The 13,499-nt window shown below is 34.2% G+C and overlaps 2 protein-coding genes across 2 annotated transcripts; both read right to left on the bottom strand.

Annotated features, from left to right (window-relative positions):
* Positions 1 to 412: 412 nt before the first annotated feature.
* LOC18051587 (E3 ubiquitin ligase BIG BROTHER) lies at positions 413 to 4,972 on the bottom strand. The gene is made up of 7 exons (XM_006446039.2): positions 4,816 to 4,972; positions 4,253 to 4,337; positions 4,012 to 4,166; positions 3,506 to 3,743; positions 2,528 to 2,562; positions 1,433 to 1,477; positions 413 to 659 (listed from the first exon to the last, which is right to left on the bottom strand). Exons 3-7 carry the CDS (start codon positions 4,150 to 4,152, stop codon positions 495 to 497), a joined length of 624 nt encoding a protein of 207 aa, XP_006446102.1. The 5' UTR covers positions 4,153 to 4,166; positions 4,253 to 4,337; positions 4,816 to 4,972; the 3' UTR covers positions 413 to 494.
* A 6,001-nt stretch (positions 4,973 to 10,973) lies between these two features.
* Positions 10,974 to 12,973, bottom strand: LOC18051586 (pentatricopeptide repeat-containing protein At2g22410, mitochondrial). Its single transcript, XM_006446038.2, has one exon. It carries the CDS (start codon positions 12,948 to 12,950, stop codon positions 10,974 to 10,976), a length of 1,977 nt encoding a protein of 658 aa, XP_006446101.1. The 5' UTR covers positions 12,951 to 12,973.
* Between the last annotated feature and the right edge of the window lie 526 nt (positions 12,974 to 13,499).

Below are 13,499 nucleotides of genomic sequence, written 5' to 3'. Positions count from 1 at the left end.
AATATTGAAACCCATCATCAATTTCTTAAAGAATTTTCACGGCAACTCAGTAGAAATGTCCTTCATTAGCATCTATTATCTGCCCACGTATGGTGTCCAATGGATTTCAGATTCATTCCAATTATTTAATAAGAATAAAGGATTTCTGCAACCTCACAAAAACTTAATTAACCTTCCACATGTTTATCCAGAATAGCATGTACCATGTCCAAGCTTCCCTCAATGTTCCATACAACACCCTTCTTAGGATGCTAATGAAAATAGATTAATTTTGAAGCATGTTTTCTATTTAATTATGTAAAAGAACCAAACAAGTCCTGTGACTCCAAACTGAGGGATAAAGAAAAGCATGATTTAATGTTTAAGATTCAGGTAAAAATACAACAAATGCAAACAAAAGAGTGATATATTACATCATGCAGGGAAGAAAAAGGAGATCAATTAAGGCCATTAAATAGAAAGGATAGCACATTTTAAAACAAGAGCAACACAAATTACAAGATACCTGTAAAGAAGAAAGCCAAATAATACCTCTCATTTCTTGATCTTTTTCTTGTAAAGAAGCCGCACTTGTATTTCGAGATGGGAAGCAGACTTATAAGTTCTTGGGAAAGACCACGACTTTGAGTCCCAACTGTCTCACCTAACTCAAGTAATTCCTGCACAGGATAAACCTAGTCATGAGCAACTATCCAGAACAAAATTACTAGGTGTAACATAAATAAAGTAATAAGCTAAATTTTCATGGACAAATGTGCACAATGATCAACTTCAGAGGGACCAATGCCTCACATCAGAGACAATTAAAATTGGTTTAACTAGAGACCACTGATTGCAGTTCAGAAACCAAAACTTTAAAACTTGAAGAATCAGTCAACATGGAGAATTTATTTTATAAAAGAAAACTGTATATATTATATAATTAACACATATAATTATCTCCAGGAGAACTACAGCCTTCCATAAATAGGAAATATGGGAGCACAAGTAAATCAAAAAACAAAATACAATATGGCTGATCATGTTAATTGCAGACAAGTACTGATGTCCTCCTAAGCACTTTTGCTGGTTGGCATATAAATTGGTGCAAGCTACGGATCTAGCTAATTCTATTCAGGATGCAACGAGTTAGGGAACTATTTCAGCCAACAATCCAGGGCATAAAACAATCTGGTCAGCATGATCAAAAGTGCTTCAAGAAAGAAATACGTGGCACTAAGCAAAATGATAAAATAAATCAGCTATAGTGCAATTGGGATGCTTACAGCAAATTTCTAATTCTAATAATAACAAGATGCTCTGCCCAAGGCAGATAAATTAACTGTAGAATGACAGGAAAACCAAAAATGGTTGAAAAATCATGAAAGTTCTGGGTGCAACATCTATAAGGACAGCCACCTGTAAACAAGGAAAAATTATAGAAACCACTTACCTCATAAGTCATCTGGTCAGGATCAATATTGTCTTGCCAAACCACCTGCATGGTTCAGATAGAGTAAAAGGGATTTAACTAACCTCCAGAATCTATTTCCAAGTATCATTCAGTCTTTCTAATCTAAAATAAAAAGACTCAACATATAATATCTCCAAAAATGTATGCTACAAGCAATAGAAAACCAAGGATTCAAGGCATATTGATTAATTTTGCTATCCATGTCAATTGCAATCAATGTCAAGAAACATGTTATGACGCAAAACTCTCCTCAAGCCTAGGTGTAATGCAAAGATGTATGCCTATGCAAGATAAGGTGCACACTTGCTAGAGCAAGATAAGGTGCACACTTGCTAGAAATGTATATAAAACATATTCATTATTTTAATATAATCAAATCATAGATACATGCATATATAGGCACACAAACATGCATCTATGCAGGTTTATGTTATTATGACTTAAAATTTCACTTAGATAGGGAAACAAAGCATATTTGCAATTAGTGGAAAAATTAAAGGCTCATTAACAGATTCCATGCATGGTTATTTATTAATCATTGCAAGGGTTTCCAAAAACAGTATTAAACAAAAGTTATTTCACAATCCAATCAACCAACTAGAAGTTATTTCACAATCCAATCAACCAACTCGAACAACCCTATTCCTACTTGCACACTAAATTCTTAAAGAGGTATTAATTTTACACATTAGCAACCAAAAGGTCATCTGATAAGATATGCTAGATTTTAGTCGAATTTTTGTTTTATTATACGGCCACGCAAAATCAACAATCAAAAAGAATGGATTATTATGTTATATCAGAATAAGTACAGCCTACTCTACTAAGTGGACTGGAAAGAAACAAGAGGCTTCTTGGAAAGTGCTCGCCTTATAATTCCTAACCTCTCCTTCTAATTAGAGAAGCACCTACGTGGACATTGAACAACCATTTTGATATCAACATGAAGGTCTGCCGAGGGAGGGGGTAAAAGAAGGAAAATGACTCTTCAAGCTAGAAATTCGAGGAAATTTGTAAATTCAGATCATGCATCAACAGCTTGTATTCAACTGAGACCATTAACATGCTACATACCTGATGTTCATGAGTATTTTGATGTCTCCGTGGACCTGAAAAGAGAAAGTAAGTGCTGAGGGAAAAAGTCATCCACATAGGAGATAAGTAATTTTAAAATACAAAAAATACCACCAAACAAGTGGGCAAAAACAACTTAAGTTAAAACAAACTCAACAAATCCTTTATCCCTGAACAAAAGAAATTGGCTAAACAAATTACTTTCTGCCAGCTTCCTTCTCAGTAGCGGAAAGCAATTAAGATTGTTGATAAAAGAAATGGCAAAACAACTTTAAAGCTGCTGCTATTTCTTTCTAGTTCCAATTAAACTAGAATGTTTCAGCAAAAGATCAGCAGCACAAAGATTGATTCTTAAATGCATAAAAAGTAAATGCATGAAAGCTTAAAATTTGATGTTTTTCAAAGTTGCACTTTCAAGAACTCCATTTGAAGTGTAGAAAAAGCACGAAAGAAAAACATGATGATCTAGAAAAATAAAAAATGCAATAATAGTTCAAAGGTTTTAAAAGTGATCAATCTCACTAAAAAGCTATACCAGCATTAAGTATGATTTAGTGAGCAATAGACATTCTTTGAGGATTTCTCCCTTAGCAAAGCCTACTAAGTCCTTGGTCAAGGTCTTAAGGTTACATTTTCTTCTGTTCTCTCGGGGTCAGTTGTATAGAAGTCCTTCATGGGTTGTGTCATTGTGACTCATGACTGGACCCCAATCTTGGGGTTTAATTCTTTACACACACAAATCATTTGTTAAATATCGGGACAGCATACTACTATTTTGGAGAGAACTACCTCATGCAGTGATTTTATACACTCAGTTAATATCTTCTCGCTTTTAATATATACAATTAATTGGTATGAACGCCTGAACATAGTCATTCAAAAAGAAAAATCTTCTACAATTAACAGGCCCCATGGACTATAGGAGAAAACAGATTATCCTATCTGAAACTTCACACCAGAATGAACCTCACAACTTACATTCTATGGGGCTCTCACGTGTGGTAGTATTCATATTTCTTTCCGGTACTGCATTTACAGCTGCAGTCTGCTCATTGTTTGATCTAGAAGTGTTCTCTGACGGCCTTCTGTATTCATCATTCCGTGGCTCATGATAATTGACATCATAAGGATGACCATAGTCATAATATGAATTACTTCCGTAATCAGATAATCCGAACTTGTAAAAACTCGTATGTGTCGAGGGGTAAACACTCTCCTGCACAAGACAAGAAAAACACCTTTTCAACTAACACAATTTTAAATTTTTAATATTGTAACAATACAAATAGTCCAAACCATTCATTCAAATAAGCGGTGCTTTCTTACACATCTACATTAAGAAAACGTAACAACCCTTATCAACTAACAGCACAAATTTACAAAAGTTGGATCTAGTTACTTTTCAAAGCAAATGAAACAGTATCATTAATCATTCCGACCATGTTTACAAAAATAAAAATCAGTGATCATCATAAAAATGGTACCTGAACATGCGAAGCACCATCAAAAATGAAATTAACATGTTCATATGTAAGACCTTCAAAATATTCCATAAAGCTTCCAGCACTGTTGTAAGGATAGCTGGTGTTATAGTAATGAACCTCAATATGCGGATTCCAACTCATTTCTAAACCACCAACTGCAGGAAGCATCAAATTAACAGTTACAAAAATAACACAATTACACTAAAGGTGAAAAAATAAACAGAATATTGAATGTAAAAACCTGATCTTTCACAGATTTAATAGTTGAGATTTGCTCAAAACACGAATTCGGACATCAATCAATTGTTTTTCAATTAGTTTCCGACCTGCAAAAGAAATGTCCAAAAAAAAAAATTAATGTAAATTCCAGAAGCTTATTATACGACTAAACTTCAACACTACAGCATTACAAAATCACAGAAGTTTATCCATCTTGCATTGCTTAAGACATTGATTTAACAAATCTCAGCAATTTAGCACATAATGATCATCAAAAGACTTATCCTGTTTGGTTCTCGAGAAAATGAAAGAAAATAAATTAAAGAAGTTAAAAAAAATTAAAATTTTGACTAATTAAGCTGACTTTTTTTTTCACTTTTAGAATCCATAACAGAAAACTAATCTTAAGTTTGGTAGCCGAGAAAATGCAAGGAAAGTAAAAGAAACAAGAGAAGTTCAAAACAAACACAATTTAGGTTTACTTAATGTGAGTTTTTGCTCTTATCTTAGCATCTGAAATGAAAGAGATCTCATTATCTCAATTTTTTTTCTCAAAGCCAAACAGAAAATGAACAGTTCAAGTACCTCATTTGCACAAATTCGGAACTCCAGAAGTTATAAGAGTCAAATGAAACAAAATCCACGCCGAGAAAATTTCGCTTTCGGTGAGTGAGAAATTTTCTCGGGAAAATGTAAAGGAGAGAGGGAGAGAGAGAGAGATAAAACAATGGACCAATGGATCAAGAGGGCGATAAATGGAACACAGTCAATATATATAAACAATTAATTAATGAAGAAATATAATGAGTCCCTACAGTTTTTCCATTTCGCATATAAGGAATAATATTTTCATTTTTATCAAATAGGTCCAAAAAACCGATATAGAAATGACTAAAAAGTAAGTGTTAAAACAATAATCAAGCTCGTATTTTAGAGTTTAGACGGTAGACACTATACAAGGTAGCATGAATCAAACAAATAAATGTGTCAGTTATTTGGAGTCATGAAATTGAGGGATATAACAGTAATTTCAATAAATAAAAAATTCAAATGAATTTGACAATTTAAAAAATGGGGCACAATAACAAACTTAGTACAGAGCATAAATGAGTCATTGAGTCTTAAGTAGTTAAGTTTTTGGGTCAGAGCCAACAGAACACGATACAGTTTACATTTATATAGTTAAAATACGATATTAAAAAAGTAATTTAGCCATTCAGGTTAGGGGCCTAGTTGATATATTTGGTAAAATATCTTAAAAAACTCATTAAAAAAATGAAAAGAAATTAAAATAAAGAGAGATTCTTTGGAAAATAAAGAGAAAGAACCGACACTGGTTAACTTCTGAAGAGCTCACTGATGGCTTTAGAAGCGAATGGCTGCTGCTTCTCAGCTTTTGTTATTTTTTTATTTTTTAAAATTTTCTTTTTTCTTTTCGTAATTTTATTAAGTGTGGCGCTTTGTGCAGTGGCCTAAAGGACACGCGAACCCCGTTGGATGAGAAATGATTGCGTGTCTCGCGCTATAGGATAATATAAATCAGTGTGGCATAATATCTATTTTGTCCCTATATTTTGTAGGAAAATACGCTTTAGCCTACCGGTTTTAAAAGTTGGATAGGTAGGTACCTTTATAGTTTATTCTGTTGTTTCTACTTTTTTTTTTTTTTTTAAGATAAGAGGTGGTGCAAAATCTAAAATAATTGTTTAATATATATATATATATTAATGGATTTGAACTTAGGTAGCTTGGTAAAGAAATTTATATGAAATTGAAATCCACTCAATTAAGTCCGGATCTCTATTGTTTATTATCTATCTTATTGTATTCTTTTTAAAAAAAAATTAAAACTGTAAAAATATTTCATTTTTCATAAAATATTCGTCTTCAAAAGCTTTTTTGAATTAAAAATGCTACGAATTAGTTTCATGAGAAACTTATTTTTAAAAAAATATTATGTCGCAAGGGACATGAACAAGTAGTTTTTTTATTGTTCAATCATGTTCGAACTCTGTATAAATGTTGGTTAAATAATTTATTGGAGTATTGTCTATTCTCTACCTTTGATTTAAAAAAAAATTAAGACTATTTTATGTGAAAAAAGGGATTAATTTGCCTCCTTTAATCAAAATAGTTCTATCATTTAAAAAGAAAACGAATTGGAAACCAAATTGGACAAGGAAAATGACTATAATTTAATAAAGGAAAACTATTTTATATGAATATTCACCTAACCCAACCGCGTGTTAACATGTGTACTGCAGGTGAGCTGCTTGAGTGTATATTATAGGTGACCAAACCAATACCAGTAGCTGTAAATTGTATAATTGGTCACATGTATGGAACCTTTTGTATTTATGTGTAATAATAAATATCATTAACTGAAACAATTTATTCTTCATTTAATTTTTGCCAAAAATTTCAGTCAAGCCCTTGAGTCTTGACCTAATTAATTAATACTGTAATTTATTGGATTAAAGTTAATTTTTTATAGTTTATTTATGTTGACTATGCACATTTAGGACTATCTTAAATACAAAATTCTTCTGTGAGGCCTATTATTTTTGCATTTTCAATTTCCCAAACTCTTATTAATTTACATTTTGACTTTAAATCAAGAAAAAAAATGAAACTTCAATTTAAATATCACGATCAAAGAATCATACTACTCGAAATATAACTTCTTTTTAAGATTTTTTTTGGTAGATGATTAGGGTTAATTTTTATTTCATCAATCCTTGAAATATTTACAATTAAAAATTAGGAAGTCTTAGTATTTCAACTAAACAATGGAATTGATACTTTTTCTTTTTAATTATGTTATAATGTTTGATTTCAATTTGACCCCAATTTATCTCAACATTCAAACATATCATTACCAAAAGAGAATGTATCTGTACTATTTGAATCAATATGTAGGGTTGGATATATAATTACTCAGTCATAATAGAATCAAAATCTAACCATTCAATCATTAAACAAACTGGAAAAAAAATACAAGATTTAGAAATATAGGCTAATAAAGATTTAAGCCATGGCCATATAAATTTAGAACCAAATACTAGAAATTGTGGTTAGGGTTAGAGTTAGTGGTTGAGTTGTGATGGGAAAATGAAGCATGTGATATTGGCAAAAAGATCACCAAACCCACCTGAACCCATCAAAAAGAAGTTGGTGTCAGTTGAGGTTGGTTTGGATTAGAATCAATCTACAATAACACATTTATTAAAAGGGAAAAATTGGCTTAGATGGGTTTTGATATTATCTATAATACATAACAACAATGATCAAATACAATCTATTTTGTTTTGTTGGGATCTGAAGCATTAGGAAGACTCGAATTCTTCATCTTAAGGATAAGATGAAGAGTTTTTAATCATGTTAATTAAACAGTGGTTAAATAAAATCAATTCTCGTGGGCTATAATTTAGTAGAAAATTATTACAATGTACAAACGTGGGCTATTAATTAGTGTGTGACATAATCATTTCACATGTGATGATAGTTATTTTTGTTTTTGTTTTAGAAACTAAGAACATTAAATTTTTTATTTAGAATCTTCTATACGAGGGAGTGACAACCCATTTTCTCTTTCAAGACATATGAAAAGAACTTCAATTCAATTCATTTCATGTGTAAGTAGAAGTAAGGGATGAATTTTTCATGCTTTTAAAGATTTAGAACAACTATTATTCCGACCTAAAATAGTTTCAGAGACAAAATTTTCCAGAACAGCCGAACAAAAATAACCCATTAAAAAAGTGGAGTATTTTATTGAAAAAAAAAATATTGAGAAACAAAAAAAGCAGACCTACAAGACCCGACATAGCCAAAAAGTGGTTTTGGACATCCCCATAATTTTGTTTGGTCCAATGATTTTAAGCTAAGCCTATGTGTATGCCATAGCTGATGCAATCAGTGTGCTTTCTGGGGGCTATAAAGGGCAAAAGGCTGTCAGCCATGTGAGAAGGAGAATGAAATGACAAGCAAGCAAGCAAGCAACCAGCAAAGCAAAGCATGAATGAACATGGATAATTAAAATTGATCATTATTCATGAGAATCAATTCAAACTAAAAACCTGGCGTGCAAGCAAGCACCTATCATGACCCCTCCCTCGTATTCCTTCCTCCTTGTCTTTACTCCTTTTAAAAGTTATAAACTTATAGTTTTTGCGGCTAAGTTCCATTACTAGGACTCTCATCATCATCATCATCCACCATGGATCATCTATTGTTGGGTGCACAATGACACAAAACCACCCACCATCGATCTTGCTACGGATCATTAGTTTCTTTTATCATATATAGAATGAAAACATTGTCATCAATAACAAAAATGTTATTAACCGGCGAATGTGCGATAGTCTCACCCATTTGATCATCGGATCCAGGAATTCTGGAACAACGAGAGAATCTTACCTGCTGACTGCTGTGGACTAATTAATAGTCACAGTTTGATCACTTGACATCGACTCAGTAAATTTTGGAGCCACTTTTGGGCTCTCGCTATTGTTCGATTGCTTGACATCAACTAAAAGACCAGAGCGACATTACGTGTCTGGCTGTCATCATAAGCTCAAGAGTCGAGACCCGCGTGCTACTCAGAGGCTTCTAAAATTATGAGGTCTTGAAATCATTTTTCAAGTTTATTTTTTGAATACACACTTTGATTTTCTTTTTCGTGTGAATAGAAAAAGCTACTAATACATCATGTTTTTTTTTTTTTTTAATTCTAAGTTAGTAAAAGACCATTTCTATTCAAATTTATACATAATGGTATTTCGTGTGATAAAATCTCATATTGAAAATAAGAAGTTTGGAGTTTAAACTCTGCTCACATAGGTGAAGAAGAAATTGTAATACCATTAAGTTAAATATACTCAAGACACATGAAAACTCAATGAGATTCCAAATCCGGACAACAACAGTTGCTAAGCTTTAGTGGTTGGGAAATGTGAACTGAATCCAAAGACTGCAACCTTACCGTCCCTTGAAGAAGTTATGGGACTGGGGCTGCCCCTAATATATTTGGATCCATAGACCGTCTGGGAATTGGACTTGTCAACATACTATGAGGCATATAATTTGATCAACTAGGCACGCTACATTTATTTGTTGAGGTCTTTTAGTAGCAACATAGCAGTAACAACAAGCATTGTGGGGGGCTGTCAACACACAGGCATATAATTCCAAATGGTGGGCTGCTGCCCTCCCAAGTATTGTGGGGGCAGCGGTTCAAGCCGCTTTTATGGGGGCTAAATGTTCTTAATATTTATAAATCATTCTCCCTTGGGAAATGCGAGTGGAGTATGGACATTCCTCTTTTGTGAGGGGTTATTTGTCTGGGCATGTACTTCACAGAATTTAATGTAATAATGTAAGTCCCAATCATGTATATCTGATTGTAAATATCAGTGTAATATATCTGCTATAATAGCAGTTGTTGTAAATATCTGTGTAATGCAGTAATCTGATGTGTAATCAGTATTCAAAAAAACAAACCCAATAGTTTTAACAGGAAGATCTAGTTCATAGGAGACACTACATTAGAGTGGCTGTGAAGTTAAATAGCCACGGGCATGGGGGAGTGAGTACCCCAACAACTTCCTCGAGCATCTGTATAACCTTTCTTGAATGCACCATAAGGCAATCATTACAAACCCTTGCAGCATATTCATGTCAATTTTGGACTCCGAGTCATTTTCATCCGGAGCACCTACAGTGTTTTCCTGATGGCAGTCACAAGCCTAATCAGTAAGAATTGCTTTATCCACTGTGCTGATTTGATTATCTGCACTTCTCTGGAGTAAAATGATCTCTATAAGCAAAACACCAAGACCGTATACGTCGACCTTCAATGTGAATGGCATTTTCCTGAACCATTCGGGCGCAACGTATCCTTTTGTTTCTCAGATGGCAGTAATAGTATGGTTCTGATCCATCATCAGAAGTTTTGCGAAACCATAGTCAGATATACAGGCAGTGTAATGATTATTAAGAAGTATGTTTTGAAGCTTTGTATCACAATGGATGATTTGGGTGCTGCACTCTGCACAAAAGACGTCTGGCAATTCGCATCTCAATTTCAATCCTCAAATTCAGTTCGGTTGCGAGTCTGCAGGGTAAATACACTACCAGAACTTGAACCACATTCTTGTGATGTGTTTGGCTAGTTATGTTCACTTAAACTTGAATTCCTTCTCATTATCTTGAAATACACTATAACCTCTTTACTGGAACAAGATTATGATACCCCATTTCCAAGAACATTTTGTAAACAGTGCCAAAGGCGCCCCTTCTTAGTTCTTCCTAGAATCCATGAGTGACATCTACAAGCTCTTTGTTACTAAAGCAGCTTCATATGTGAACCATCTTGATTATTACCATTGCAAGGCCTTTTAAAGTTTTGTGGTTGACAACTAGAAAACCTAGGCAACTTGCACCAGCTAATAAAAATTGATGAACACAGAACTCCCAAAGAGTATGGATCCCACCAGGATAAATAGTCCTCTTTCTTCTCTCGCTTTGCTTGGTCTTTCCTGATTTTGATGAAAGCTGCCTCGTTATCGGCACTAACCATTTTCCCATACGAGAGAGGCAGTTTCCACTGTAAATCATGCTGAGCAATTACAGCTTCACAGGCAATGTAAGGCAGACAATTGGTTTTCAAGCTCTAAGCTTGAGAGAAAACTCATCTCCATAGGGAGGAACATCAGAGATATATTCAGAAAACTCAAAAGTGTCTAGTTAACTGAAACTAAACAGTCATAAATCTGTTCCAATTCAGGGTGGGATTTGTCTCTAACAATAAATTCATACAAAAGGCCGTTAACCTCAATCGAGCTACAACCGGGAGTCTTCTCCACACCTCTCTCCTCCATCATTTTTCTTACCTTCCCAGCCTCCTCCCACATATTTGAATCCCTATACATATTAGCAAGCAATACATAAATTCCACTATCTTGAGGATCTAACTCAAGAAGCTTCATAGCAGCTCTTTCTCCAATTGAAACATTTCCATGCAGGCGACATGCAAAAAACAATGCACCCCACACCACAACATCTGCTGCCATTGGCATGCTTCTGATAAGCTGTTCAGCCTCTTCCAATAGACCAGACCTACCTAGAAGATCCACCATGCATGAGTAGTGTTTAAGCTTAGGGGACAATCTGAATATGGAGCTCATTTGGGCAAAATACTTACGACCCTCATCTACCAACCCTCCATGACAACAAGCTGATAAAATCCCAAGAAAAGTGATCTCATCTGGCATCAACCCAACACCAATCATTTCAGAGAAGTAAGATATGGCATCAAGCGCTTTCCCGTGAAGGGCTAAGCCCCCAATAATGGCAGTATAGGTTAAAGAATTTCTTTCAGGCATCTCATGAAAAACCTGGAGGGCCTTTGCGATGTTCCCACACTTGGCATACATGTCAACTAATGCAGTTCCTAACACAACATTCAAATTAAAATTTTCTTTTTCAATAAAACGGTGAATCCATATTCCATCATCGAGGGCTCCAAGTTGTGAGCAAGCAGATAGGCAATGAACCGTGGTCACTGCATCTGGCTTTATGCCAGTAGCTTGCATTTCATGAAACAAAGCCAAAGCCTCCTTGCTACGCTTGGCTTGGACATAACCTCCGATTATGGCATTCCATGGCACAACATACTTCTCTGGCAAGTCATCAAAAATCTTCCTAGCTATATCCAAAAACCCAAATTTGGCATATCCCACAATCATTGTGGTACATGACACAACCGTTTTGTTCACCATGCTATCAAATATTTCTTCGGCTGCCTCAAGTTTCCCACACTTCACATACATATCCATGAGCGCATTTGCGAGTGGAACAGTCAAAGTCAACCCACTTTCAGAAATATACCAATGAATCTCTCTCCCAAGATTCAAATCCTCTAGTTGAGCACATGCTGAAACCATCCCAATCATCGTCACCTCATCCGGTTCGACTCTCTCCAATTGCATATCTCGAAAGAGCCTAATAGCTTCTCTTGGAAACCCACTCCTAACAAACCCGTTAATCAAAGAATTCCAAGAAACCAAATTTCTCACACAACTTTCATCAAACACATTGCATGCCAACCCCAAATCTCCACACGAAACAAACACATGAATCACAGCATTATGCACATACATATCCACATCAAAACCCAGCTTCAAAACATGCCCGAAAATCTCATAACCTAAAAACCTCAATCCCAAACTAGCACAAACTTTGAACAACAAAGGGTAAGTAAAATTATCAGGCCTAGTCCCACCATTTCTCAACATTTGCTTATACAAATCAACAGCTTCTCTCATCTTTCCAGTCTCTAAAAACCCTCTAATAGCTACATTCCAAGAAAACGAATTAGGGTTTTGTACATTAAACAAAATCTTTGTACAATAATCAAGATTCTTTGACTCAGATATTGCACAAAACGCAATAAGGCGACTTGGAGCAAACCCATGTGAGATCAAGCCAGTGATGGTCATTTGGGATTGGATTTGCTTCAATTGGGATAAAGATTTGCATTGTTCTAGTAAAAATAGAACTGGGTTTTGAAGAACAAATACGTGGGTCGTGTTCCAATTTGTAGGTTCCTCTTTGTGAGGAGAAAGAGAGCGAGTGTGAAGAAAGCATAGCAAGTAACGAAGAGGGTTTAAAAGAGGGCCTTTAATCAATTTGAGATTGATGGCATTGAAAATGTTCATCAGATTTTTGTGTTTCGTGCGTGTTTTTTATGTCGTTTGGCGGGAAAGAGCGTTACTTGCTGATTATTTATGTTTTGAATGCTTGGCTTTGGATTTTCTCTCTTTTTTAAAATTTTTATTTCATTTTATTTATTTATTAAAATAAATACTGTATATTTATTTATAACAATTATTATTATGGACATTTGTTGATCTTTTCTATTTTTAGATTAAATTAAAAAATTAAATTAATTATTTGTGTTTTCATCTCAACTTATCGTGCTTTCGTATCTAAAATGTGAGTCTAACTTAAAGTTATTTACCTCTTTTGTCATTCACAAGGAAATATTATATCAATTATTGATGCAATTGAGGATGTTTTACAAAAATTTAGAGCCTTATTTATCATCATATACCAATATGTGGGCATAAAAAGAAATGGGTAAGTGAAGGATCAATTGATCTAAACATGTAATAAAAACCTGGAAAAATTGATGAATTGAGATTACAACTGTTTCAACCATCACAATTATGGCAAAGGAGAAAAAAAATCATTAGTAAAAGCAACAA

This window comes from Citrus clementina, unplaced genomic scaffold (genome assembly GCF_000493195.1).
Source record: "Citrus clementina cultivar Clemenules unplaced genomic scaffold, Citrus_clementina_v1.0 scaffold_2, whole genome shotgun sequence".
Classification (NCBI taxonomy): Eukaryota; Viridiplantae; Streptophyta; class Magnoliopsida; order Sapindales; family Rutaceae; genus Citrus; species Citrus x clementina.
This window is presented reverse-complemented; position numbering and strand designations above follow the sequence as displayed.